General features: G+C 33.6%; 1 protein-coding gene across 1 annotated transcript; it reads left to right on the plus strand.

The window, feature by feature from the left end:
• Positions 1-1,950: 1,950 nt before the first annotated feature.
• LOC126833230 (sodium- and chloride-dependent GABA transporter ine-like) lies at positions 1,951-25,833 on the plus strand. Its single transcript, XM_050564428.1, has 12 exons — positions 1,951-2,473; positions 3,287-3,647; positions 14,457-14,656; positions 15,448-15,582; positions 16,224-16,437; positions 17,959-18,229; positions 20,497-20,725; positions 21,601-21,713; positions 21,831-21,971; positions 23,315-23,515; positions 25,171-25,347; positions 25,411-25,833. The coding sequence occupies exons 1-12, from the start codon at positions 2,320-2,322 to the stop codon at positions 25,603-25,605; spliced, it is 2,391 nt and encodes a 796-aa protein (XP_050420385.1). The 5' UTR covers positions 1,951-2,319; the 3' UTR covers positions 25,606-25,833.

The following is a 25,833-nucleotide window of genomic DNA, read 5'->3' on the forward strand; positions in this document are numbered from 1 at the left end:
TTTAACATTTGTTTATTATCACATTAAAGGTAACAAAAAAAAAAACCTTTGTCAATTACACGTTATAAACAAGTCAAATATTTACTTTGTTTAAACAACTTTAGAAATACTATAAATCACAACTCGTATCATAAATTATAGTATGTTTACCTAAACTGTACTTACTTATTTTTAAATTTAAATTTTTCAAAAACAAAATTCCATCACATAAAATATATTACTTATATGCTTACTAATAGCACGACGAAGAACCTAACCAATTCAGTATTTCAATAAGTATTTGAAATAATATATTTTGTAATTGGTTTCCAAAAAAAAGTATTTTTATTTCAATACTTTTTATAATTTAAAAATTACCCCTAAACCCTTGCAAAAATGAGTCCAATAAATTTGTCCATTAAGAATTTTTTTTTTTTAATAAAATATAGGTACTTTTTTTTAGATTAATATTAATCACTCCTGTCGATCCCAATCAGTATATGATAACCTCTAAGAAATCAGACACCATTACGTGGAACGTTAAACCAAGTTTCTATACACAAATAAATTGGCGCTGTTACATATTATGACGTATAACCGAACGGTCCTTTACAAACAAAATTTCACTAATAAGTTGTGAGAATTAAATTTTCTAATTTTATATAATGGTCTTGCCGTGAAGGGTATAAGCAACGACGGCCGGATCCATGGCCGTGGGCAGACTTAATATTACAGAAGTCCAAAACCTGTCGGTCGGCGTTTCCCTTGTAGTCCCCTAAAGGCACCTCGAGGTAATATTTTTTTTTTACCACTAGCTGTTGCCGGATAAATTAAACATTTTTAACAATACTATAACCTTATATGGAGATTTTTAAAATTGTGTTTTTTTTTAAATAACAGTGTAGGAGCAGTATCACAAAGATAAATTTTATATTAATTATATACATTTAATTGAACCAGAGCAATACCGAAGCTAGTAAATACTAAATAGCAAGTCACTTACCAAGCTGAACAAGACCTCGGCAAACACTCGCCCAACACATCTGAAATAATAGCACTTTTTAAATCAATGTTCACAGTTTTGAATGTCTATAATATTATCTACACACCTAATTTACAATATGGTCACGATCGAAGATTATTAGATCTGTCAATTAATTGATAATTAGAACTGTTATGGTATCATCAACTCGTGTTATCGTTTCTCACGAAATCACCGTTAATTCTTCAAATTTTAACCGTAAAGAAGTAAACATTTTCAACTTTTACCCCCCTCCCCCCCCATGTACCAACTAGATGAAATTTGCGATTTATAGGAGTCGCTACTCGAAGGAATTGGTCCAGTATTAAAAAAAGTCACAGGGTATACGGACACAAAATAAACCCCCATGATAGTAAAACCAAAAATATGTATACCACAGATTTTCAAGGAAAATGTTCATGCTATAACGGGCTACAGCCCCACTCTAGTGGTACCTTAAGGTCCAATTGTTTCGGACCTTGAGAAAACTTAAACTAGGTACCTTTTTTTTTTTCACATGCACCCATAGAATACTGGGGGGGGGGGACGCGCCCTGTGAGGAATTACTTCCCCCCAAACTAGGTACCTTTAAAAAAAAAAAAAGATTCCACCACTTCCAGGCCGTTTGATGTTTTTTTTTTTGTTTTTTCAAATGTTGTACATCGATATTGCGCTATTCTATATTATGTAATTTGTAGACTAATATTGTGCATTTTTTTTAAAAAGATGTGACCTATTCGAAAGTTCGGCTCGGCTCAAGTTCAGCGCATTTCACGGACGGCGCACGTCGGCGATATTATATTGTTATTTCAAATGTTGATGACTCTAGCCGATCACGAGAGCTGTAGGTACCTCTCGGATGTAGGTAGGCGATAGAGGAGTGGAATGGGTTGGACCGGGGGGGGGGGAGGGAAGTGCACGAGTATTTCCCGTGAGTCTATCACAGCACGCACGTCAGTCCGGTGTGTATCGTTCGATTGGCCGCACGACCGCAACCTGTTGACGCGCGCACCTGTTGCATCCTACACGCGTATCGCCTACCTGTTGCGCACATGGCCCAGTATACGGTGCACAGTTTGTTACCGCGCGCCCGGTAGACCGCACGCGCTCGTCGTCCGGGGTCGGTTAAAAAATTAAACGTTTAATTTTTTTAGTTTTTTTCGTTCGGTCCGCTCGGGGATCATGGTCGAGGAGACGGACGCGAATTATTATTACACGTGCACGTGTGATTTTTGAAAAAAAAAACAGTCAACCGTTTTCGCGTCAACCGCAGACGAGACCGTCAGTTATTAACGTCGGCGTTGTCGCTTGTCGCCACCATGTCGGCCGCGGCGGAGAGCAAAATCAGAAACATCAACAACAACGTGGTGGAAACCGACCGGAAATGGAGCCCGAAGGTCCACACGAAAATTTACATTCCGCCCATTCGGATCGTGGAAAACGAAGAAACCGTCACCGGTCAGGCCGCCAGAGGTAATAAGAATACCATACGAATCTTTCCCCCCCCCTCCTCCCCCCAGAGATTTTCTCATCCCGTCCGAGAAAATTTTGCCGACGTCAGTCTGCAAAGTCAGAAAACATGCCTAACATATTATTTAGACTATAGTATTAACTAGTTTTAATTAAACCTTAAATTTTACCTTATATAATTTTAATCTAAATTCGAACGCTTGACCTCGGTTTTAATACAAACACAGTTCGTCAGTCCTTGCAGCAAATTTCTGTCTTTATAATAATTAGATGGAAATATAACAAAAGAGAACATAACCATGATAATATGTTTCCATTCAATATGTATACTATACTCTTACCTATGTATGTACCCAACGCTATAGTGTTCCTCGAGGGGATTCGGTTGTTGCATATTACAAAACTATCACAAGCAAATAATTACAATTACCATCCTCAACTATCGTTCGTATAGCTATTATTTTACTATTTTAATGCGGTTCCGGTTAGGTTAGTGACGATTTTTTTTCTTCAAAAACCAGTTTTACAATCACAGATTATTCGTCAACCGTGTGTTTTCCTATCCGTACTTGTATGGCAGATTTTCTAAAAAATTTAAAGGAGATACTAGACAACGACTTATAAACATCACATACAAATTTGTATGCGTGACCTGTTGTTATGGACAATCTATCTTCATTTTCATCTTTGACCCGCCAAAAATTAACGTTCCCTTCCATGTTGGCCCTTTCGACCACTTGCTCGATGAATCCTCTTATTGCATCCCACTTTCGTACTCCCTTTAAGTGTTATTAAACGGTTTATACTTTGGCTTAGGGGCGGCGTTCGACGAATCAGTCAAGCTGAAAGAATACAGCAGTGGTAGTGAAAGCAGTGAAGGTCGTCAGCCATTCCGACACGGCAGCTATCGGCTACAACCCGTGATGGCACCCCGAGCCCTCTCGCCCAGTCTGAGATCCCTGAAGGCGCCTGCTGTCGTTACAACCATGACCGGGTCGGTCAGCCTGAATTCCACGTGCATTCCCAGCGACCTGTCACCTCTGCGACCCACGCCCAATAACATGTCCGTCCGTTCGCTGGCATCCATCGGCATGGGCTCTACGGACGGACGGAAGCTGACCATAACCAAGGTACCGACATCGCCGGCCGAACTGCTCAACTTGGCCAACCCGCAGAGGTAAATAACGACGATCTTAAATTACAAAATTGGGTGGCTTGGCTTCATGTGGAGTTGGCAGCGTCATCGCGACCACCTAGCCAGAAGGCTGGGTTATTAAGGGCAGGAGAGACGAGGGAAGGGAAGGAAAAGTGAGGATAAACGGAAGTAAGATAGAGGGAGAGGTGAGTTTAGTGCAGGAGTAGGATATTCCCACGCGGAAAAGCATATAGCATTGTCTTCTGAACCCAAAAACATGATTCTATATTTTCCAGTCGAAACGACCAATAAGAACAATACAATTCGTTCTTTTCTCTGTCACGTTGTCCCATAAGGAATTGGCTCGACCAGGAAAATCCTCTCTCTTCGCGCATCTCCATGTCTTGATCTACCTTTACCGCTACACTCGCCTCTCCTCGTTCTACGCTCATTCCTAATTATATTCCATCTATTATCTCTCATCTCAATTATTGTCGTTTTTCTTTCGCTTCTTCAATACTGCGCATCGTGCTAAATGGTCGCATAACTCTGCTAAACAGTGCTGTGGAAATGGCAACTCCATTGGGCTGGTCAAAGCGACATAAACTTTCGGTATTTCGTAACCATCGTGGCGGAATAACAATTTGTTCATACGTGCAACAGCGGTTAAGCATAATCGAGCTTGCCCGAGGAGCTATTTTGTCCGTACCTACTCGTTTTGTTCACCGACTAGTTCTTTAAAAAGCAAACAGTCAATTTTGCAACACTATAATAATACATAATAAGTAGGTACCTACTTTTACACAAGTGTCGCGTGCATATCTGTTTTTGCGTGCAAACTAATTTGCTAATGGAATAGCCGCGAGCTGGCAGCGTTGAAAACATTTTTATTATTATTACATACATTATCTTAACTGCCGAGTCCGACGTTTGCTATTCTATTTAAATCATAGCTGTTTTATTCTTGATCGTCATAATAATAATAATAATAATAATATATTCTAGACTACTATTCTACTAAACGGTTAGAATACAGCCTAGAGTTTCTGAGCAATTCAATAAAATAAACATTATAATTATTATTACTACACCTACTTGTGATTAATAATAATTACCTAAGGAAAACCTTCCTGGAGGTGTGTTTTTTTTTATTTTGAAATATATTTTATACTGACTATTACCGTTGACTTCAAATTCAAATCCACCGCACCCGTTGCGAATACCACTCTGCTCGTGACGATACTACAATGTCGCTGACATTGTAAGTGCCATTAATATTAGCACTAGTACGTCGATTCTTGTATAACTGAAACAAATGCGATTTCCGACAGCTGTATATAATATAATAGCTTGCATAAAAGAATTTATTCTATACTAACAAGTGATAATTTATAAATATATCATTACCGTGACGTTTCGATTGGTCAATCGCACATATGCACTCAATCTTAATAGTATACTCAAAAAAAGAAAGACCGGACAGGATAGTTATATTTATAAAGGAATGTTGGTTGGAAATGGCCAAGTAATCTTTTGGTATTTGACGCCGCAATGTAATATTTTTTAATCGAAACGAATTGGCGATTTTGTGAATAAATGTTTTTACTTTAAAACCCATTAGAAAACACATCATAATAATTATATTCAAACGGCCATGGTCGGTTTCCACTAACTATTCATTTTTTTACTTAATATCGTGTTAAATTTTACTAAACACACACTCTCTCTCTCTCTTTTTCTACTCCTCTTTTCTCCTTTTCTTAACGATAGGTACGACTTGTGAATTTTAACGAGTAATGGCGGTCATCAATATTATAATTTAACTATAATACTTTGTCATTGATTGAAAAACATACCGGTAAAAACCCAAATGCGAAACGGGTTACGCCCAAGAGAAGACAAGTGTTTCATTCATGTTGGTCATAAAAGACACATCACCTGTGATTTATAACACCATTACAAAATGGTTAAACGACAACTAGAACTAAACAAATCTGTTGTACTGTAGTGCACTTTAAACCCAAACGTCATATCACATTAACTCAAAGTCTCTCGTATAAACGGTAAAAAAAAAAAACAAATAGATAATGTAATGATATTCTAATAAAAAACTAATTGAACATTGTGTATTTTTATCAAATGTATACAAAAAATGTTTAATATCTATCAAAAGTCAGTTACCCATACTCGATGAGGCTTTTGTACTTACCTAATACCTAACTGGCAACTAACTTGCTACTTTTTTGGCAGCAAACGACAAAAAAAATATGATATTTCATTAATGATTTTTTTTTTTTTTAAAAAAGGTGCGAAATTTATTTTACAGTTGTTAATTACTCTGGTTGTAATTTGTTCATATTTTTATAAAACATTAGTGTCCATACGACATTGCCAAGTATATAATATTGTTATCTATAAGCGGTAAGTGGATTTTACCAACACGACATAATATATGATAATATTAAAAAACACATCAACGATAAAAAAAATCATATGAATAGCGGCTTACGCTGGCGCTATTGTTAATTTGGTAATATTCTTAATAGACATTTTGTAATGGATCACTCTGTATATGTTTTGTAAAAAACTCTAAGGTTTGAATGAACACACGAGGGATGAGGTTGTATTGATGAAAAGTATAACAAATAGGGCCTGACTAATAACTAGAAATGTATGAAAAGAATAATTTTAAAAAGTCTTATGTCTTATACTTGTTGATTGCGAGTCATAGACCAACCACCTTAAATTGTATAGCTTCGATAAGGAGCTGAGAAAATATTGTAGAAAATTACTATAAAGTGTTACACTTTATGGATATTAACTGAGTGGTACTTAACTAATCACCATAATTTTTTTTAAAATTTTATTTTGGAAAAAAATCAACGTGCACGAAAATAATAAAAAAAAAAAAATACAAATTCTAGTTGTTTAAATGTAATGTGTCGTTTCTTAACAACCGGAACCGGACCAACTTGTCGGTTTATTTTCAAACAAAATAAAAACTATATATCCGTTTGGTTTCTCTCCTTAAAAAAAAAGTCAACATTTTTTTTTTACACATTATATGTATACGATAATATAGTTGATCGATTAAAACGTTGCCGTTTAGGCACATAGTTCTGGAAACGCAAATTAAGATATAATTCAGCCGGTTTCACCAACTATTGTTAGTTGGGTTACCAAAGCGGTTACCTCGATTCCAACGTTCTCATTGGTTATTAAGATATGTGATAACTGATAAGTGATTGTATTATATTTTAATTTGTCAGTTTGTTATTATTTAACATTTTATTTTACTTCTTTTAACGATTCGGTTTATATAAATAATTTATTCATAGTTTTTTAACAAATTGTTTAAATATAGTCTATACCTTTTTAAAAATAGTTTGTCATCAAGTTCAGTAAAATAATTTTTTTCTATTTTGAAGGCCTAAAAAAAGGTAGGTAGTGATAAGAATTATTTCCATTGTTATACTCAGTCAGGACAGGCAAGACATAATAATATTATCTCAATTATAAAATACAATAAATTATGATAATATTTGAAGCTATAATGCAAGTCTGTGTCATACCATTGTACCTAATCTACCTACAGAAAATAACTTCTGCTTACCTTATAAAGGGTTATCGAAGTTGTCATTGCTACAGTTCTCTAAATACTCAACATAAAGAAGGTCCTCATCAAATATGTAATTCATTATTATGAAACTCAATTATCATTAATCTGTTGTTAAATATAATTAACAACAGATTAATATCTTAACAAATGTTGGTGAAACCGGCTGAATAGGTAATATTTAACGAGAATCGTGTCGTTGTATTAGGAAGGCGTGTCTAAACCTTTGTAAGGATTTCGAATCGATTTTATATTTATTTCACTAAAACGAAAATGGTCGCCTTGAACTTGTGCGCGTACAATTATTATTATTACAATATTAATTCAACCGCAAAACGGACTTGACCACAGCAAGTGTACCGTATCGTTTTTTCGAAAAACGGATGCGCCAAGTTGTTATTATCCCGACCTGGGGACACGCCAAGGTTAGAAATTGTATTATGAAAAATTAATAATAATAATAATAACCCGAACGAGCTCGTTATGGTCCGCAACAATAATTACTATAATATTACAATGTACTTAAACTATAGGAGGGTCGCAATAAGTAAAATATTATGAAGTAAGCGAAACTGCGAGCTACAGATCCAAAGGATCCTTGGGATCCAATAGGTTCTACATGGGTTTTTTGTAAAATTCACTTTTTCGTTTTTTAGGCTATGAATTTTACCGCGCTTTTTCTTATAGCTAGTAAAGAGTTCGAAGGAGCTGGTCAGTACACAAAAATTCTATACACATAACATTATGGCAAATCTTAGATAGAACTTTAAATTATTTATTTAGTTTTAGAAGAAAAAGTTTTATGTGTATTAAAAAAAGAAAAAATTCAATTAGGTGGTATTATTAAATAAAATGATTTGATTAATTTCATGGAGTCAACATACATTTTTTTGTATGTTAGGTTGGTATTACTAGAGTAGAAAAAGTTCTTTGTGGTATAATATATTTTTTTTACATAAAAGATTCTAATATTTTGATTTTTAGTTTTTGTGCCAAAAAAGATTCTGCCTCTAGAACTATCTGATATTTTACATCCAAATCAATAAGTTGGAAAACATTCGAATGCACTTAAATTAGATCTGCTGAAAAATTGCATATTCGCCTGTCGCAGTGTCGCCTGAAAAAACGGAAAAAGGGTAATTATCTTCATACTGCCTACACTGATGCTCCCGCATCTATCCCCTATAAGAACCCATGTAATTCTTGAAAAGTGTCTTTTCTGGTTATTCTGTTGTACTCTCACATTATCATATGGAATTAAAGTGTTTCTATTTATCTGTATAACTGCGTTAAGGGCGATACTGTGCAGTGTTGAACAACTTGTAAAAGAAAGAATTTATTTTTATTTAAAGTGGTCATACTGTCACTCGCCCTCTTGATTACTTCGTTGCCGAGTACAAGGCATTAAATGTCACAGCTCTATATATTTTTACTTTATGGCAAACCAATTTGTATACATAATAGTTTATATTAAATTATATTTTACACCAATGTTGAACTAGATGCTTAATCTAGAAGATTTGGCGTTAACAACCGGTCATGTCCAATTTTGTCAGAAATTTGGGGTTTTATGGGAAAATTATCTAGGTACGTTTTGATGAAACAGTTTCAATTCTTACAACAGTTTTTAATTCACTTTCCCTTCAAAATCGAGAAAAACAATCGACAAAAAAAAAAATGTTTTCCGGGAGTGGGGTGGGCTTTTCAAACGTTTGTCTCGATTGCTCAATAATTGGATTATTATGTTGCATGAAGAAATCGGTTTTGAAGATATCACGTGGGTCCGGACAAGGAAAATAAATAAAAACACATCACTGTAAAAACAATATTATGTAGATCCCGTTGCTCGGTGGCTTGGGTGGCCCCGACGGTTTATAGTAATAATAATAATAATAATAATAATAGGTATAATATTATACTGTTTGTGATCTTTATACCCGTTACCTGTATGTATGTGCCCACGCGGCGTTCGCCTACTGTCCTTCCGGCAAAAAACCCTCGACGAAACCGCATGATTTCCTCTATTGAACCGAACGGATTTAAAAAAAAAATAATAATAATGAAACAAATTATTATAATCTATACACGAGACTACAAAGTTCGCGCTCAGTCATCTCGTCGCATTGAGCACACCTGGCGGAGGCGCTATTTAATATTATTATTGCCGATGGGGGCGATACGTACATCCCAAGCTATTAAAAAGTATATTAAGTAATAATATTGTTATATCAAAACAACGATGACAATAATAAATAATAATGAGTAATCACGATTTCTTACGAACGAGAATGCACCAGCGTCTTGAGCGGTCTTCCGGCAGTAAACTTATTCCCATTACCGTTACCTATACCGTTCCACTGCCGTCAGAATATTTATTATCATATTATTATTTATTTCCTATGTTTATACGCAGTGTAGAGAGATAGGGGAAAGGCGTACACGGTGAGACACCAATTGTTTTTTTCTTCTTCAAATAGTTCATTCGATGGCATTTAAACGAAATACAGAAGGATACATCCGGAATGTTATCGAGTACCTAAATATAAATAAATTTACCTTTGATTTTATAAATGACAACATTTTATAAAAAAAAAAGTCAAATCGTCTCATTGAGGCCATCCCGTGTACACACTGAACATACAAAATTAACATAATAAATAAAAATACTCATAAAAGTCAATACACTTTTTTTAATAGGTACCTACTTTAAACATTGAACAGCAATTCAAATATTGACAGTAAATATAAAATTACACAAAAACTTTTTTAAATAACATTTTACAAAGACAATAATAACAAACAATTATTTTTGCTCTATCAAACTTAACCGCAGTCTTTTGGATTAATTATTTAAAATAACACCTAATATACAATTCATTGAGTTAAGTATTATAAAATTGATGTGTCACACATTAATATTGAATCAAATTTAAATTAAAAAAAAAAAACTTACAATATAAAACGTTATCTGAAATAATTGAATAAGGACCACGCTTTTCTTTTTGGTCAAAAGTTAAAGACGTTTAACATTGTTTAAAATTGTAGTTAATTTTCGGTTGTTTTCAAAGTAATTGACATTTTAAAAAAAAATGTGCTACAATCGATTGGTAAACAGTTCTTATAGTGAAATTATTTTTAATTTTTGACAATTTTAGTTCACTTTTTTACTATTTTTTTAAAAAGTTTTTTTTTTATATTATCTAACCATAATTGCCTTTGAAATTTAAAATGTATTATACGTTAAGTGAGTACTATAAAAATATAGAAAATTTAAAATAAAAAATTGACCATTCTTTTTAAATAAATTGACTCCATCTCTCACCTCTTGGCATATTTTTGTTCATGTTGTTACTTGTAATTGTCATAATAATGGTGTACAATTTTAACTATAACCGACCCGGACCAGAATAGAGATTTTTTTTAAAAAAAAATTCCTGTAAAATTGTTTAAAAACAGTAAAAACTATTGTCGGTTTTGTACTCTATTCCGCGGTTATACCTATTATACAATGGGGACTTCCAACAAATAACATAAATTATGCGGTACATCATCTAAATAACAACCAACTCGTGATTAGCTTTGGCCTCGGTCTGACAAACGTGTAAAAAAAGATGACCAACACAATAAGGCCGGAGAAAGTACTATGGTATACCTATATGTGTGTAATTATTAAAGGTATAATATATTCATAATATAACATACCTATTATTGACTTGCTACTCGCATTTAAACGATCGGATTAACACAAAGTATACATATATTATCATTAGCAATTTTTAGTAATAAATACAATATTAATAAAACGCTGTTACAATTTATGTACATAACATGAGTAGAAAAAAAAATCCGTTGTCAAAACTTATGAAAACAATATTTTAATGTTTATTTAAGGCTTTTTTTGGTTTACTAACTTAAAAATGAGTTAATAGATAACAGTTTCTTAAATACTATTTCTTTTCCACCTTGATAATGTACACATTGTATCTATAAATTAGTATTGTTATTTGAACAATCAAATAAACAATAACTAACTCCAAACAAATGAAGAATAAAACAATTATTTTGCCATAAAATATAGCAATAATACAATTTATAATAAAAGATAATTCGATGTCGTTTTGGGATTCGTTTAGATAAAAAAAATTATTCGAAGAATGTTCAGATTTGCTTCCTAATAACTAGTTTGGCTATTGGTATGGTCTAAGTGTTATAAGTATTTCTTTTTTTTAATTATAGGCTTTATAGACCTATACAGAATCGCGTGAGCACGCTATATTTGCCATTTAAAAAAGACAAGTTTTTAGTTAAAGTCAATGTCTCATCACTAAATTCCTCAGGGTGATATGTGCTAATGTGCTTTGACCTCAAGTCGACGTTATGTTAATTTAAAAAAAAAAATAGCTACAGTTATTGTTACATTATAATACATTTATTTTATATAATACATTTATTTTTCCAGATATTCTTTGAGTGTAAAATACTGATGTTTTTTTTTCAGTTTTACCAACAGCTCCAAAATTAAATATAATAATTATTCTTGTACAATAATTCGAGCAGTTGTTATTTTTGAAAATTATAAATTGTGCCTAAAGAAATCAATTTTTCACAGCAACATGCATGACACCATTATAATGCGTTATAATAAACTTTTTATCATATTTTATTCGTTTCGATAATCTTTTTACAAGTATTATATTGCCCGTATAAACGATTGCGCTCTATAATTATTATTATAATAATATCAATTGGTTTTCGATTTCCAACAATAAATGTTTAATCCGTACACTACGCCATTGTTAGTATATTATTGTCTAGTGTTTACACATCTAAAATAGAGCGTATAATATGTATTTTATTATTTTATGATGCTTACTGCTTCGGTATTAGATAAAATCATTTATTTATGTCCGTTTACGATACCAAACCTCTTTTAAAAAGAAAAAATTACTACTGCGCAATTTTACCCGTGTCACAAAATGAATGAGGCATAAGTGATATCTTTTAGTAATTTTAAAAGCTATTAAATTGTCGATTTCGAAGAATGTTTTGGATTTGCAGTTTTACTATACTGTCTACTATATAAGTACTATAAAAAATGTACAACTAAATTGTAATTTCGGGTAACTTTGGGCAATTTTGAATTATGAACTCAAATTTAACAATAAAGGAGTGTTGGAAGAGGGCTGGAAATGGTCTTAAAATTTTAGTCTTGACCCAAATAAAACAAAAAGGAGTTTTTTATTTTTTCACTTTTTTTAACACTTTTATTACCGAATTAATTTTTTTGAAAAAAAAAAATTTCCGTGTTCATATCAGGAACTTTTTGTGTATACAGTAAATCACAAAAGAGAAAATAAAGTCATGTCCATTGCAATGGACAGTAGTAGTGAAAGGGTTCAGAAAAAAAATGTCTGTCCAAGATAGCAGCATGTTTTTTGAACATACTTCCAAGATAAACCTCATAGGCGTGGCTTAGGTTTAGGTTAGGAATAATTTAATTGAATTCAATTATAAATTAAAAACAGTATACAAGTTAATTAATCATAACAAAACCGTTGTCAACAAAATAAAATCGCCGTTAGAAGTTTTGACACTAAAATTGTTTTTTTTATAAAAGTTTGATGTAGTGTAAATAATACTTACCTTTAGTTATTTTTGCTCTGACTATACTCACATGCTTGCTAAACACGAGCTGATCAATAATAACACTTTATGACGGACTTTGTTTGATCTGACAGTGTAGCCAACCGAGAAAAATAAAATATCCAGATTTTGTCCAATGTAGGTACTGGTGTATGCTATACTTTATTATATACTGTATTAGTTTGGACTATGCTTGAGCCGCACCGATTTAGACTGTAATTGATTTTATATACAAGTTTATGATTTAATAACTCTGCATACAGCTAAGTTGATAACATTTTAAAACATAAAGGATGGGGTTATTTATTATCAAAGTTGGGCCAACTATAATAAAGTACAATAAAGGATAGTTAAAAAAAAAATTATAATTTATTCTAAAGTTATTAGTTAACCAATATCACCCTGTACCGTACTGTGTTCCTAATACCTATAAAGATTGCACCGAAGCGCATCTATTGAACCACTGTGTTTATTTCTCACTGTGCTGGTTTACGCTGTACTTGTTTTTTATTTTGTTATTATTTTTTTATAAAAAAACCACCGGATAAGCATTGCAACGACGTTTATAATATTCTTAATGTGCCAACAATTAAACGGCGTTTAAACGCTCGGATAATAATGACGGTGCGCGGTTTAGTTGTAAAAAACACACTTAAAATGAGTCTTTGAAAACTCCAATAATAATCGACTTGGCGTTACATACGTATGAAAAGTCTTAAAAAAAGATCCGAACAACGAAAGTCGTTGTTAGACAAAATTATATGCGTGCGATTTTAACTATTTAGTAGGAAATATTTCAAACAAAACCGAAAATTCTAGTATTTAAATGACAAATTTACAAATGCGTTTTTACAAATAAAAACAAAACCTAAAAAAATGGTAAAAAGGTATAATATGCGTTTCCATTTGTCGTGATAGGCGTGTCCAGATTTCAGACTTTGCCTCTGCAAATGATCAAACAATGCGCATTTTAACGAAATAAATTAGTTCTATTTTTCGAATATTAGAATTACCGTTTTAAAAATTGCACTCGAGTTTCAATAAGAAAAAGAAAAAGAATTTATATTTACTTGTTTAAACAGAAGTACAGTTTTTTCTCAAAGGAATTTGAACCATTATGTTTTTAAATTTCTGTTTTACTAGAATTTAAAAAAAACTATAGATAAAATGTTAGAAAAACATATTTACATCCTTTAACACATGTTTCAGGTAAACTAAACACATAAATATATGGCTTAAAAAAAAACATATAAAACTAAAGTCCTTGACTTTTTATTACTTTGTCTAGAGCAATGGATTTAAATATTTTTTTATGTGCAGTAGGTTAGGTTTTATACCAGATGTAGTAACCGATGTGTATATTTTGTATATTGTACATTGACCTAAAAGTCCTAAAAGCATATCTAAACAAGCGCCATAACCGAAAATTGTCTACAGGGAAAAGGGTTAATGATACTTTCTTGGGTAGTGCGTTATTTCTATAAAACATTACATACAAATTTGGAACTTATTGGACAATTTTCACGTGTTAACCTACACGTTTTTTTTTTTCGATTTTGATAATTATTTCCACGTTTTTCATGTTCTTACAGATATTTCGAAGACGAAGACGGCCAGCTGACCGAATGTAGCAGCTGTACCAGATCTTTAGCTGGGTCGGAGTCGACTTTCCGGCCTCGGGTCATAAACTATTGGCCGGGAAAACTTCAGTTCATTTTGGCTTGTCTCGGGTGCTCCGTCGGTCTGGGCAACTTGTGGCGATTTCCCTATCATTGTTATAAAAGCGGAGGAGGTGAGTTGGTTGTTGAATTAAAAAAAAAAAAATAATAACAATTATCATATTAGTAGCGCATCAACCTATTGTGTTGTGCCGGCAAAGACCAAACCGTTTAGTAAAACTAGGTGCACCGGTAATTACCTATATATATATATATATTATAGGAAGGAGTCAATTTGTATAGTCGGTAGGGACGACCATTTCCCATCCCAAGGGGAATCTGATTAATGTGTGGTTGATTGTTTTTAATTCGCGACCGATTTAAACGGAAGGCGAAGAGCAAAATATAATACATAATATTATATTTTTACAAATCAGGGACATAAAAGAATATGCTAAATTGCAGTTGTTATAAAGACTGAACGGCAAACTCCATCCGGCAATAGGTGATAATAATAATAATAATAATAGGCGTGTTTACATAACGATAATTCTATCTTTAAACGGTTTACAATAGGCGAGACACAAACCAGTTGATTGAATCGAACCGTCTTGGGATAATGGGAAAAATTTGCATTTATTAAATTACTGTACAAATTAAAGCTTAAGCGATCACTTTGTATTTCCTTATTAATTTTTTTTTAATAGCTTTGTGGATTGTTTTATTAACAATTTAACAATTGTCGGTTTTATATCGAATCGTGTACATTGTTTTTTTAATATTCTTTGAAGGTGAAAATCGTTTTTATATTTATATGTTAACTTTAGGTGTTTCTTTGCGTCTGATTTGCACCTTATGATCATCATTTATCACTTGTGTGCGTGTCGAAATTATACTGTAAGTAAATCTGTTTTTGTTTTTCTAGGTATTTTTTTAATTCCATACTATGTGATAATGATTTTCTGCGGTGTGCCACTGCTATATTTGGAACTGGCCGTTGGTCAGTTCACGAAAAGAGGACCCATCGGAGCCATATCGAAATTGTGTCCCATTTTAAAAGGTAATAACAGCCAACAACTAATCATTTTTAATCACTACTAGTTTGCTAGTAATTAGAAGATAGGTATGCTGATGTAAATGTAGCTATGGACAATTACTAAAGTTAACTAATTATTACAATATATGTAGTTGTCTAATAGGTATAGCATTAAAATATTTGTTTTTTTTTTGTTTTGCCACTCTTTTCCATTAGAAGAAATTAACGATAATTTAGGAGTATTTTTATTGTTCTTTAGATTTTCAGTCTTTCGAGTGGTATTGCTTATCTACACAACTCTTACTCGTTCTTCTCCGTCTCTATTTTTCTTTTAAAATCTACATAATTCAGGCCCAGTTCCTTCTAGAACTACTTGTATGTGGCTATTATGCTTCAGAGTACGACCATTGTAATTTTCTCTTATGGTACCTATCGGTGACTTGATGCGATTTCTATTGTTATCATTAATTTGAAAAAAAACACAACAATTTTAGGAGCAATATTCAATTAGGTACAGTTATTGGTGTAAAATATTTGTTTCCAATATCAATCGGCTTGTGCGTTTTTTATACAGTGTTTTTTCCCCACCTATCCATGTATCCTTTATTAGCATGCAATATTTTATTCATAGTGTTGACCTCAGAATTGTATTTACACTGTCGTAGGCGCCGGATTATCCAGTGTCGTGACGTCGTTTTTCATGTCTACTTACTACAACGTGATCATCGCTTATGTCCTGTATTATTTTTTCTCCGCCTTTCGGGACCAACCGCCTTGGACACACTGTAACAACCGATGGAACACTCCTGATTGCTGGTCGATGGCAGACAACCGGAGCACCACGTCCAATAGCAAAAGCCCCACCGAAGAGTTTTACTAGTACGTTAAAACATAAAACATGTTTGAAAAAGCTTTAAGAAATTCAGCACAATGAAGGAAGACATAAATTTGGTGTTAAAGCGGATACGATTAGGGTTGGATCACAGATTAAATAAAACCTAACCTAAAAAAGGTTAGGTCTAAAAAAAATCGATAAATGTAAACAAACTTTAATAACCTCGTGTCAGTGTGACCAAAAAATGAAAAAAAATAATCCTTTTCTAATATAGTGTGGTCAAAGAAATGTTATCAAACATTTTTGTAATGTTATCACCATCAACCATCGTTAATCGACTACCAGTTGATACCAGTTGTTATCAGTAATTCTTATCAGTTTACGTTATTATTGTAAATAGGTTGTACAATATTTTCGACACTCTAAATTTGCCCTACTGCATTAAGTTTAAACCAATCGAAAACCGTTTTATGAAAATCGATTGTTTTACTACGAAGTGCACTATCTGGTTAAACGAACAACCCGGTGTTTCCTAATAATTCATCGCTGTTGTCAACAATAGGCAAATCAAAAACATAGTGAAAATTTATTTCAGATACCTAGACCTACGATTAGTTTTATTTACAGAAGTCAAGTCCCAAAACTAAACCTAACAGAGCGAAATAATGAAAAAGATTCCTGTTCTCTAGGACAGCGAGTTAACGATATAATATTAGGTAGTGCAATATCTAAAGATTATTTTATACAAATTTTGATATTATTGAACTATTTTTAAAGAAAAGGGTAAATTTGTATTTTATTTCACTTTTTGGTACTATTTCTTTTATATACTGCTATGTAAAGGAATCAGTTCAGACATACAAAAAAAAATATCATTGTAAAAACAATACCTTTTCGACTTCACATCAAAACAAATCATATTACATCAAAATGGCCATTTTAAAAAGTGACTTTTAGTTTTTGCCTGTACCTACCTATCGTATTGTTATATTATTGGAGTTGACTAACACCGAACAACGCCTAATAATATTATTATGAAACCGACCAATTTTCCAGTTATACAAGTCTAAAAATGTTTTTACCATATCTATTCACTTTTTGCAAACTAGCTTAACGCTAACATCAATTAGCTATTATAACTTTCCAACACAATAAATAAGTTCAAGTTTGCAACATACGGTTTGATCGATTTAAAACGTTGGTCAAATTGAATAGGGTTTCGGATAGATGGATAGTGATAAATAGTAATGTGATAACGAGTGGTGGGAAGGAGAAGGGAGGGGAGGGATATTAATAAAATCGAAAACCAAGGAGACTCGGCTGATAAGAGATGATTGATAACAGACAGGAAATCAGCCGTCATAAGACATATATTATTCGTGATCCAACGTCTGTCCGCTTCGAGGGAGAGATTCTTTTTTTTTCTCTCAATTTATTAACATTTCAAAAGTGTGCCATATCTCTGGATCTAGAGAGGCCCCTCGGTAAATACTTCACCGTTAGTGTAGTATATGTTGCTTATGTTTCGATTGTGAACCGGTCGGTAAATTTCATTTGTTCGACAGCCTCAAAGTGCTACACGCCACCAAAGACCTACAGACCCTCGGTAGCATGCGATGGGAGCTGGTGGCTTGCATGTTCGTCGTGTGGATCGTCGTGTACTTCACCCTGTGGAAAAGCATCAAGTCCTCCGGCCGTGTGCTCTACCTGACGGCTACGCTGCCGTTCGCACTGCTGATTGTGCTGCTGGTGCGGTCTCTGTACCTGGACGGTGCGGAAATCGGGCTCGACTACTTCTTGTACAAACCTCAATGGCGACTGCTCCTGGACTCCAAGGTGAGATTAATAGAGGGGGGTGTCACGGCCTAACCAAACCATTTAACAGGGTGTCTCAAAAAGAATGGTGGGGTTTCAAACGGCTGTAGGTTGTGAAGTATTGGACCTACGGCGCTCTGTCAATTGTCGAATGATTGCCACTAGATGTCTCTCCGCGTTCCCGTTTGTGTCGCCAGCCTTCATCGTTCAGTTTGTTAAGATGGCGTCCTCACAAGCGAAGTGACAGCTATGAAACATCTAGTGGCAGTCATTTGGAAAATTGACAACTCCCTCTTTCGTTCAAGCCCTACCAGAGCGCTGTAGGTCCAATACTTCACAACCTACAGCCGTTTGAAACGCCACCATTATTTTTGAAACACCCCGTATTATAGAACGCGTATTGCCTATAGTCTGCTGATTTTGAAAATGTCCCCTGGTAGGAAGCTGCCATTTCGTGTACAGTTATTGTTTCGTCCACGATATTTATTGTTTTTTCTATGATCTATCAAATACACGACCACACACTATATAGTCAGTGATATGACGGTGTTATCATCACCTAACCTAACATATTTTTAAATAATACTTCTATGAAATCGGTACACAAAATGGCTGCCTCCCAGGTGGTGAGATGGTTATCTATTGATAACAATAGGGACGAATAATTTAAAAAAGACTAACGGTCAACCCCAAACGCATCTACCCTATTACTGAACTTTGGTAGATTATTCTCAACTCAAAAATAAAATCTCCCTGACCATATTTATATGTTTTAATATTTAAGTAAAAACAAATTTAATACGCAAATATAATATGTTATCGTTTGATTTCTTAAAGTTACCCCTCGAAACTACCACTTTTAATAGTTTAACACAATAACTCTTTTATTATTTGAAAATGTTTTTGCTATACACAATTTTTTTTTTTGTTGATAAAATTTCTGCGAGGTGAAATTCGAATAACCCTGTAAATTTAATACGGAAGTTCGGCCAGTTGTTGTACAGTGTGTAAGTGCGGCATAATGTTTACGACGCGTTGGCAAATTATAATAAACAAATAATTATGAGACTAAATTCTTGCTGGCCCATCAGATAATAATAAATAATAATATAGGTACGAATAATTATCATAATTTAAATCTCAAAGTTAAGGTTGGCGACTTCTGTATCCGGTGTAAACAACGCGTGTGTGTTTGTTATTTACAATACACGTGTAAACATTGCACCGACTGTTTTTACATAATACACTGACATTGCAAATGGCCTCAAAATGCACTATAGTCGTATAAATCACATATTGCATATTATCCGGCATAATAGCTGCAGACACGTTTGAACCTATTTCTATCTGATGGTTTTTTTGCCCTTTTTTCACATGAATTGATATGCTTGCTTTGTCATGAAAGATCAAAGAAAACCCAATAAACATTACCCACGAAAACACATGGAAATAACAATTTTCAACAATTAAAATGTATAAAAGCCACTTAATCACAAGCTTTTGATTCCCACCATTTCAATGAACACCGTTGTCGCTAAAAAAAAAACCCCAAATTTGTGGTCTTTTTTGAAACTCTTTTTTTATGTCGCTATAAATATTTCTGCCCGATAATTATAAAATGAACTAAACGAAACTGACAAATATTTGACCAGAATAGCATTTTCGAGAGCAACACGATACGTCCGTGTGTATGTGAGTGTTCTTAGGTTGTCAGTTGTGCAATATCGTCTGAAGGTATTCACCGGTTTACCCGTTGAGTCACTCAAATAACCGATGACGTCCGGTAAAAACATAGAATAAAAATATTCTAGAAAATTTTTAGATATTTCTATTGCCTTTTGATAATTTTTGTTAATTTTCACATTGGAAATATAGAGGGGAAAACCCAGAAAAGTCACTTATTTGCAATAAAACAAAACGTGTTAAAAAATTCGGTACGTCAAAACGAATTTATTGACACCAAAATTGATAACAATTTTTCTTTATTATCAAACTTAAGTTAATTCTATAACTGATAAGAGATTATTGATAAGAGGAATCGCTGTTAAGAAATTATTAATAAGAGAATCAGACGATAAGAGATAAGAGATAAAAATCAGTTGAACGCAATAAGAGTTCATATCTAATGTATTTACTTCAATGGAAAGGATTGTTTTTCTTTTCTTTTATACCTCTCATGTGGTATCAGAAATCCGGCTCGAAATATTTACATACAACACAAAAATCTACTCTTGTTTGTAATTAAAATTTACCAGGTTTTTTTTTTAATGTTACTGTATTGTTTTTAGATATGGGTGAGCGCCGTTGGTCAAAACCTGAATTCCGTGGGACTTGCATTCGGTCTGGTGATATCGTTCGCTTCGTACAACCGGTACAATAACAACATTCTGGTGGACACAATCACTATATCGCTGATCAACGGAGTGTCCAGTTTTGCCGTGGGACTGCTCACTTTCGCCACCCTGGGTCACGTGGCCAAGGAATATGGGAAATCTATGGAAGATGTCATTTTGGACAGTCAGTAAAAAAAAAAAGAAAACTTTTGATTTCTGTGGGATCCCCCCGGAGGGCACCTATTTTCAAAGGCTCTATTTGCCAATTCCTCGGGTTTGCTTAGCACTCCTAGTTTTGTATTTTACACCTTTGAGATTTTCTAATACTTCCAGGGCTTAAGCACCGCCACTTGTTTTAGCAAAACTGCACACCTGGCATATTTTAGGAGCTTGGACAGCTCAACTCTTAAGTCTCCTAAAACCTCCAATAGCTTATTATTGTCAATGTGAAAAGAAGGGTGTAGGTACAATTTTTTGCATTTCATACCATTCACTAGAGAGGGGGGAGTCCTGACCGTGGTAATTTCATGCCACCCCCCCCCCCCATAACAACACAATGATACAAATTACAAAAAAAACTTCACCTTCATGGTCCACATCATAAAAAATACAAACAATTTATATACGAATTTGTCGCCTAATTCTTTCTTTTCGTCATTACCTCTTAATTTAACCTTGCTGGTGCTTGCCATACTTCTCTGCTTTCCATCATTTTTCTTACTAGGTTGTCCACTGAAATTTCGTTCACCCATTTCCCTTTGAAATGGAGGGAATATACAAATATTTTAACTTAAAATTACTATAATTTTTTTTCAAAATAGTCGAGCTAGTTCCAAATCGGTACAGACGCTATTCTCTTGGTATATTACTAACCAAGAAAAAAAAAATCCGTCGATATCAATAAGCCTTTTCCCTTAGGCGGGGTAGTAACTTAATCCTGTATTTCGCTTTTTTAGCTGTAGTTTTGGGGTTTCTCGTCTTGCACGCAAAACTTTAATACCGAATTGCAAAAGAATAAAAAACTAAAAACATTTAACTAAAATCGGAATGCTCACCTAGGTCCGGGCATCGTGTTTGTTTTGTTTCCGGAAGTGCTGTCCAACATGCCGTTTTCCGGTCTTTGGTCGACTCTGCTGTTTTTCGCCATGCTGTGTCTTTGCCTAAACAGCGAGGTACATACTATTAATTATTATCAATCGGTCAAGCGATACTAATAATTACCTATAATACAGTCCGTACAGTTGGCCTTTGTTGTATTTAATTTTGTTTTTTTTTATATTTTACTACAGTTTGCCATCGTCGAAGTGGTGGTCACGTCCATACAAGACGGATTTCCCAGGGGCATAAAAAAATATCTAGTCTGCCATGAACTTTTGGTGTTGGCCGTCTGCCTCGCTTCGTTTCTACTGGGACTTCCGTTCGTCACACAGGTATAAATATTATTACATATATACAGGGTGTAATGTAAAGGTCCACCGAGCTTCAAATGAGACATTCAGGATGCTTTATGGGTACAAAAAATGGTATTCAATTTTTTTTAAATAGAACTCGTATCTCATTAAAAAATTGTCTAACGAAAAAAATAATTTAAGATTTGAAATCAGGAGAACAAATCTTGTTGAATTGATATGTAACATGATTTTTTCGTATCTGGCCACACATACGTCCACAGGGTGGCCATCGAGTGGCCACTGAGTGATCGGCATGTGACCAAAACTAACATATGGCATGTAACACATCGTTTTGGGTTAGAATTTTGTTCTCAATTCATTGGTGTCCTTAGAATTATATTATAGTAAATGATGTTTCGCATGTACCCTGTGGACGTATACAGGGTGTTCCAGCATGAAAGGTAAGTAATAGGTGATTGGACATCTGGGGGACCCCCAAATAAGCCCCCCGTTTTCATTTTTTCGATAAGTCAAAAATTGAAGATTTCGACAGTTAAGTAAAAAAATAATGACTTTAAAAAAAAATTATTTTCCCTGTTGATCAGTGCAAAAAGCTCACCTTAAAAGAGGGGTCACATCATTTCAAGTCTTTTTCAGCCCCTAACTCTTCTCTTATCATTTTTTTCTTACCTCTAGTCTCTAATCATTTATCTCTTATCACTAATATCTTATTATGTATTTCTTATCTCTTGTTTCTAATTATTTATCTCCTAACTCTTATCATTCATATCTAATCTCTCATAATTTATCTCTTATCAATTATGTCTTAGCATTTATCTTTTAAAACTTATCATTTATTTCTGGTCTCTAATCATTTTTTGAGTTAGGGGCCGAAAGGGACTGAAAACGATGTGACCCCTCTTTTAAGGTTAGCTTTTTGAACTGAATAACATGGAATAATTTTTTGTTTTTTAGGTCATTATTTTTTTACTCAACTGTCGAAACCTTCAATTTTTGACTTACCGAAAAAATAAAAACGTGGGGCTTATTTGGGGGTGTCCCAGATGTCCAATCACCTATTACTTACCTTTCATGCTGGAACATCCTGTATGTGGCCAGATACCAAAAAATCATGTTACACATCAACTCGACGAGATTTTTTCTCCCGATTTCAAATCTTAAATAATTTTTTTTGTTAGACAATTTTTTAATGAGATACGAGTTCTATATTAAATAATTTAAAAATTAAAAAAAAACTAACACCATTTTTTGTACCCATAAAGCATCTTGAATGTCTTATTTGAAGCTCGGTAGAACTACACCCTGTATATATATATATAACTTTTTTTTTTTAAATGCCCTTAATTTCTAAAACATTACAGGGCGGTATCTATTTGTTCGAAATTGTGGACTACTACATAGCGACGTGGTCGATCATTTACGTTGCATTCTTCGAAGTGATCGCCGTGTCCTGGATGTACGGTGCCAATCGGTTGTCGGCCGACATCCAAAGGATAACCGGCACCAAACCCCTTCGGTTTTTCACCTACAGCTGGTACTCGACCACACCGCTCATACTAATGGTATGAATGCTTGAGAGAGATAAAAATATATATATATATATATATATATTACTATACACATTAGTGTGTATTACTTGCGAATTACACATAAACGTTGATCTCGTGGAGACGGCAGCAGGGCAGGGAAGGGTGACTGACAATTGAAGGGTGGTGGAGTGAAAGGTGTCGAGTGTTATTTTTTTTTCCAAAATACTTTCTAGTTTGAACGAATTGAAAGCGTTAGGATATATTACACAATTCGGCAAAAAATATTATAACAATGGCACGCGTGTGTCGAGATTAAAAACTTACAAGCATTCGAATAGACTTACATATCATGTATATTGCCCCTAGAACAGTTTCGGAATTGTCAGCCAACGCCCCTTTATCCACTCACTCCTTCAGTTATGAATTAATTACTTTGTAAGTGCGTTAAAGAAAATGTGAAAACACGAAAAAGGGTATTAAAAAATATCTGTGGGTCATCCCATGCCAAATCATCTGATGTGTGTGGCGCAGTGGACATTTTAAAAGCCTCAAATTTACATATCCAATGCAGATAGTTCCATAAAATCAGAAAAGTGAAGAAAACAATTTTTAAAAAAAATTTTTGGACTTAGGCGAAGCCATATTTCGAAAATTTGTTGTCAAAACACCATTCAGTTCACGATCATGTTACTTAATGACTAATTATGACATGGGACTTTCAGTGAACAATTTTAATTTAAGTGAACTTGTTTTTCATAATATACTCGAACAATTTTTTTTCAAATATTTAAGTACTTTAAAACAAATTCAAAATTTTGTGAATTTCATTCAATTTTTTTACTAACTTAAGGTCAAAATTTCGAAACTTTTATTTTTCATTTTCATTCATCATACTATACTTGTTTGATTCATAACATTTTTTTTACAATTTTTTGTTTTATGTTTAGGTAACCTCAAAGTTTGGCATTTAACTAAAAAGTGATATATTTAAGAGCCTATGACTTTTTATGACAAGAACCGAAAATTCTGAAATTTTTTAAGCACTTACATGTATGTAAAACATTTGGCAAAAGTTTTGTGATGGAGACTTTTTTTTTACTAGAAGCTGTAAGATTTTGAATTTCTCTAGTTCTGTACTGTAGGACTACAATGCGATTTGAATGAATTGAATTTCTCATTGTAGCCCTACAATGTCATAAAAAGATATAGGCTCTTAAATATATCACTTTTTAGTAAAATGCCAAACTTTGAGGATACCTATACATAAAAAAAAAATAAAAAATTGTTAAAAAAAAGTTATCAATCAAACAAGTATAGTATGATGTATGAGAATAAAAAAAAAGTTTTGAAATTATACAGTCAATGACATATTCTTATGTTACTGTTATTAACTTGATACCTGATGTTGTAAAACAAGGTGTTTATTTAATTTTCTCATAACAGCTTTTTTCTAAGAAATATTTTGAATAAAGTCACTATTGTCATTGTGTGCAAAATGTTGTTCACTTTCATTTCCACCCTGGGTGGCTGCTCTAAAACCATCAATGCAATTCGGAGCTATAAAGTGGCTCTTAATTTAAATTTTATCATAGTTACGCAAACAAATTTTCTCGGTCGACCCCAAGCCTGAAAACATCATTATTATCATTAAAAATCATTTACCAATAATTATTAACCTATCGTTGCAGTCGATATGGATGTTCAGCTTGTTCGACTATGAACCTCCGACTTACGTTAACGGCACACACAGTTTTCCTTTATGGGCCCACATGGTTGGATGGTCCGTAGTCATGATCTCATTGGCGTGCATACCCGTCGTATCCGTTTACACGTTCCTACGTTCCGAAGGAATGACATTTTACCAAGTGAGTAGTCGTCGACCGGTCCGACGACAACGGTCGTTTATTATATTTCTCCTAATCTTCCAGAAACTGAACAAATCAATAAAGCCGCGATCAAACGACTTTGGCGAGCTTCCGACTGCGTCCAAAGACAACTTGAAAGAGATGGCCACTTTAATCGAATGTAAAGTGCCGGAAATTCCACCGATTGTAATCGTTCCGGCCGATAAAGACCGAAAACACAATCAAACGTCAACCGTGAACAACACATCAATACGATAACGTCGTGACAATAATGTTACATAATATTTTGTCTAGATTAATGATAATTTCACCTATTCGTGTAATGCACAGACATTCCGTACAATAAAAAACACGTGCCTTAAAACGCGACAAACCCATAGACTGTTACCGTCGATTTTATGTATGACATAGTAATAACGTAAAACTAGAAAATAATCAAATTGAAAAGAAACCTTTTTGTAAAAAAAATATATTAAGTTACACTTA

This window comes from Adelges cooleyi, unplaced genomic scaffold (assembly GCF_023614345.1).
Source record: "Adelges cooleyi isolate 19-005CV unplaced genomic scaffold, UGA_ACOO_1.1 ACOO_flye_CR_arks_rails_tigmint_CR_PRNA_2, whole genome shotgun sequence".
Classification (NCBI taxonomy): domain Eukaryota; kingdom Metazoa; phylum Arthropoda; class Insecta; order Hemiptera; family Adelgidae; genus Adelges; species Adelges cooleyi.

Bases quoted from the DNA above. Each gene is read 5' to 3' on its own strand.
- LOC126833230 (XM_050564428.1), top strand. From the start codon at position 2,320: ATGTCGGCCGCGGCGGAGAGCAAAATCAGAAACATCAACAACAACGTG. The intron at 2,474-3,286 runs GTAATAAGAATA...ACTTTGGCTTAG, and splicing joins CACCGGTCAGGCCGCCAGAG to GGGCGGCGTTCGACGAATCA. The intron at 3,648-14,456 runs GTAAATAACGAC...ATGTTCTTACAG, and splicing joins AACTTGGCCAACCCGCAGAG to ATATTTCGAAGACGAAGACG.